The following is a 3422-nucleotide window of genomic DNA, read 5'->3' on the forward strand; positions in this document are numbered from 1 at the left end:
TTCTTGAGAGAGACCCTACAACAACCAAGCCAATGTAACACTATTTACGCATTGTTATATTGGAGTTGTAAGCGACGTTAAAACATATAATTTTTTAATATTAGTTAAGGATATCGGCACAATGTTTGGTAGTGTTTTTAAAATGATTGAAAACGTTTTTGTAAAAATATTTTTAGAAAATCCTTCATAAAAACACAAGGGAATCTTGAAAAACACTCGAAGTACATCCTGGAATAGTCACATACTTCAAGTGCTTTTGAAATTCAAAAATATTTTTTTAAAAGTTTTTTTTAGTAATTTTAAAAATACTTACAAACGAGCTCTATACTTGGCGAAAAAAAAAACATAACTGTGCAAGTCTAGATGAATAATTAAAGACGCACAAGGGGTTATTATTAGCTGCTTCTCTTGCTACGGTGAACCTGAGATTGGTTACAAATTACATCTTGCAGAAAACCTACCAAAAAAAGAAAAATTACAGGAAAAAAAAGAAGAAAAAGACCAAATTCTAACTAACGACCGTTAACGACAGGGCTAACGGTGGAATCCTTGCAGGGACTAGGTGGCAGACTGCTCCTTCCACAAGCCACAAGTCGTTGCACGAAACCCTCGATTCTCTCTCCGTTTGTCTCCGTCAATAACCGCTTCCCGCCAAACGGTAACGACTCGACGCCTCTCTCCTTCAACACCGCCGCTTCCCCCTCCGATCGCTGGCCCGCAACCCCTTCGCTCCCCAATCCGAACGCCTGCAACAAACGCCGTCAATCATCCCTCATATTAAACTCTAATTAATCCAGATAAAATTAATTTAATTTCCCTTAATTATATACCTGAATTCTGACGTAATCAGCGCGGTTATAACAGAAGGCGTTCCCCATCATCTGGTCAATGGTCTCGGAAACTCCGTCGAGCACAATGTCAACCACCGACGGCGGCGAGCACTTTCCGTTACCCCGCCCCGCCTTCTCTCCGCTCAGCGGGCCGTTACCTAACGACAAAACTAGCAGGTCCTCGACGCCATTGACGGAGGGGAAGTCGCGCTTGTTGTTGAGCACGTGCGTAACAGCCGCCGCCGTCGGGTTGTTCATCACAAGACCGCCGTCCACGGCCGAGCACGAAGTCTTTCCGTCCACGGATCTCAGGCTGAACGGCTTGAACACGCCCGGAGTCGATGACGTGGCGCGGCAGACTTTCCACAGCTCGAAGTCGAAACTCGCCGACTCGGACGCGTCGGCTCGGGAGAACACGAACGGGGCGGAGCTCTTCATGTCGTAGCAGGGAACCAGGAGAGGCTTACACGTGTCCTTGAGCGTCAGAACCTTCCCGTCCTCCCTCGTCAGAAGCTCCGCCAACGCCTTCTCCATGCTCCCACCGGAAAACATCCGGCGCCGGTGGAACACTCCACCGACCCTCAATTTGAACAAGTCAGCATTCTTCTGGGAAACCGAGTTCACAGCATCTCTAGCGGTGAAGAGAGGGCGGCCGGAGCCGTCATCGGCGACGAGCATGGCGGCGAGGACGGCACCAATGCCAGTACCGGTGACGAGGTCGAAGTAATCGGCGATTTGAGCATGGGAATCTCCGGTTTTGAGTCGGATCTGATCCTCGAGGTGGATCAAGGCGGCTCCGGCGACAATGCCGGTTGTGCCTCCGCCGTCGATGCTAAGAATCCGAGTCTTCTTGGCGGTTTCGCAGTGGGAGAGCCACTTCTGCTCCAGCTTCGTGAAGATCTCTAAGGTCACCTTGCTCAGCTCCATTTTGTGATTATCTGAATGCTTTGCGAAAAGTGAGAGCGTTGTGAGTATTAGAGTGATAGTGTTCACGCTTTGTTACCGAGAAGCTTTAATGGCGGAAAATTGCTCGTCTCTTTTTCTTTCTCTCTCTTCTCGTTTTTCTCTCTCTAGAAAATGGAAAACCAAGTGGTTTTTGGGGGTAGTTGGAGAGTTAAGAGCAGAAAGTGGGAGTGGAGAGACTGGGGAGTGTGAGAGTGGGACGGCTTGTTTGGGAAGGACCTTGGTTTTATATGCGCGGGACGCAAGCCCCTTCCTTCTTGTCACGTTTCGCTTCTGTATGTTTCATTTTGGGCAAAATTCCTTGAAGTTTGAATCGCATAGTAAATTATGGAAAAGGATCTGGCGGATTCTAGGGATTCTATGATCGTGATCGTTTATCGTGCGGTCATAAATCGTTTCAAAATTTAAACTTTGAAATTAAATATAAATAGTACCTAACGAAAATTGATAGCACGATGTACGATGAACGGTCACGATCGGGATCCCTATGATCCCCATGAAAAGGATTCGGCGAGGATCCTTTTCCTAAATTTATACCTTATTTTGAATATTGCAATGCTATGCATTAACATACGAATTCGTTACAATGTTATACATCTATTAGTCAATCGTTAGAGGGGTGCATAAAAAGAGAAAAATGATACATGTCCATGGACTGAGTCAGATATTTGTACGAATTAGGGGGGGTATCCTCAAATAACATAGTCAAAAATTAAAAAGCTTAAGAATTTACTAAACAAAACACACTTATACTAATACATAAGGTTTTTCATACAACATATTACAATACCCCCTCAATGTGTTTTTATGTTTTGAAAGCGTTGCATGACAACTTCATTACATATACCATCAAATATCTCTCTTTATAAAAATAACTATGTACATTTTTCTTCTGCCAAAAAACTTAGCCCCCACTAGGCCTAAGGTGGCTCCCTCTATGTACATGTCTATTATTTTCTTTTTAACTGTTATAGGTGTGAGCAAATACAAATCGAACATGAAATCTCTATCAACGTAACAAACATACGTCATTTTTCGTCTGGATGTGCCCATGCCAATCTTTGTTATAGAAATGTCTTCAAAACGCATCACGTGTTGTAGATGTGAGCAAATTTTCATGTTTACTTGTACTAGTTCAAGATCCTAGACGACTTGGTTTAAGAATTTACGGGACTACAACTTGTCTTTGAAGAAGTAGAATATACATTTGCCTACATATTTTGTGTGTATGAACATATTTTTTTTAGAAAATGATAAAGAGAGAGGGAGAGAGAGAGAGAACATGGAAGGAGTGGAAGATTTTTGTTTTTTTTGTTTTTAATATTAGAGGTATTTTAACATTATTTATAGGTAAGATTTTAATAAAAAATAGTAAAATTTGAACCTGTGAAATTACATTATTGCCCATCATATTTTTTGTGTAATAGAAAACTAAGTAATTTTTTAATTCTCTTTTGGTTGAGAAAAAAAAATTCATTAATTAATAGAGATTTTACAAAAATCGTGTGTGATGTCCTTGCACGTGCAAATGCGCGTGTAAACTTTGGGTTACGGGAAGGCGCGAACCTCGGCTTGTTAGCCGGCTCAGCTGCCGCTCGTCAACTCTCTCTTTTTTTACTTAATTTTTTA

General features: G+C 42.4%; 1 protein-coding gene across 1 annotated transcript; it reads right to left on the reverse strand.

The window, feature by feature from the left end:
- Positions 1-340: 340 nt before the first annotated feature.
- On the reverse strand, positions 341-1969 carry LOC137743554 (probable inactive patatin-like protein 9). Its single transcript, XM_068483470.1, has 2 exons — positions 831-1969; positions 341-746 (listed from the first exon to the last, which is right to left on the reverse strand). Exons 1-2 carry the CDS (start codon positions 1755-1757, stop codon positions 513-515), a joined length of 1161 nt encoding a protein of 386 aa, XP_068339571.1. The 5' UTR covers positions 1758-1969; the 3' UTR covers positions 341-512.
- Between the last annotated feature and the right edge of the window lie 1453 nt (positions 1970-3422).

Source organism: Pyrus communis, chromosome 8 (genome assembly GCF_963583255.1).
Source record: "Pyrus communis chromosome 8, drPyrComm1.1, whole genome shotgun sequence".
NCBI lineage: Eukaryota > Viridiplantae > Streptophyta > Magnoliopsida > Rosales > Rosaceae > Pyrus > Pyrus communis.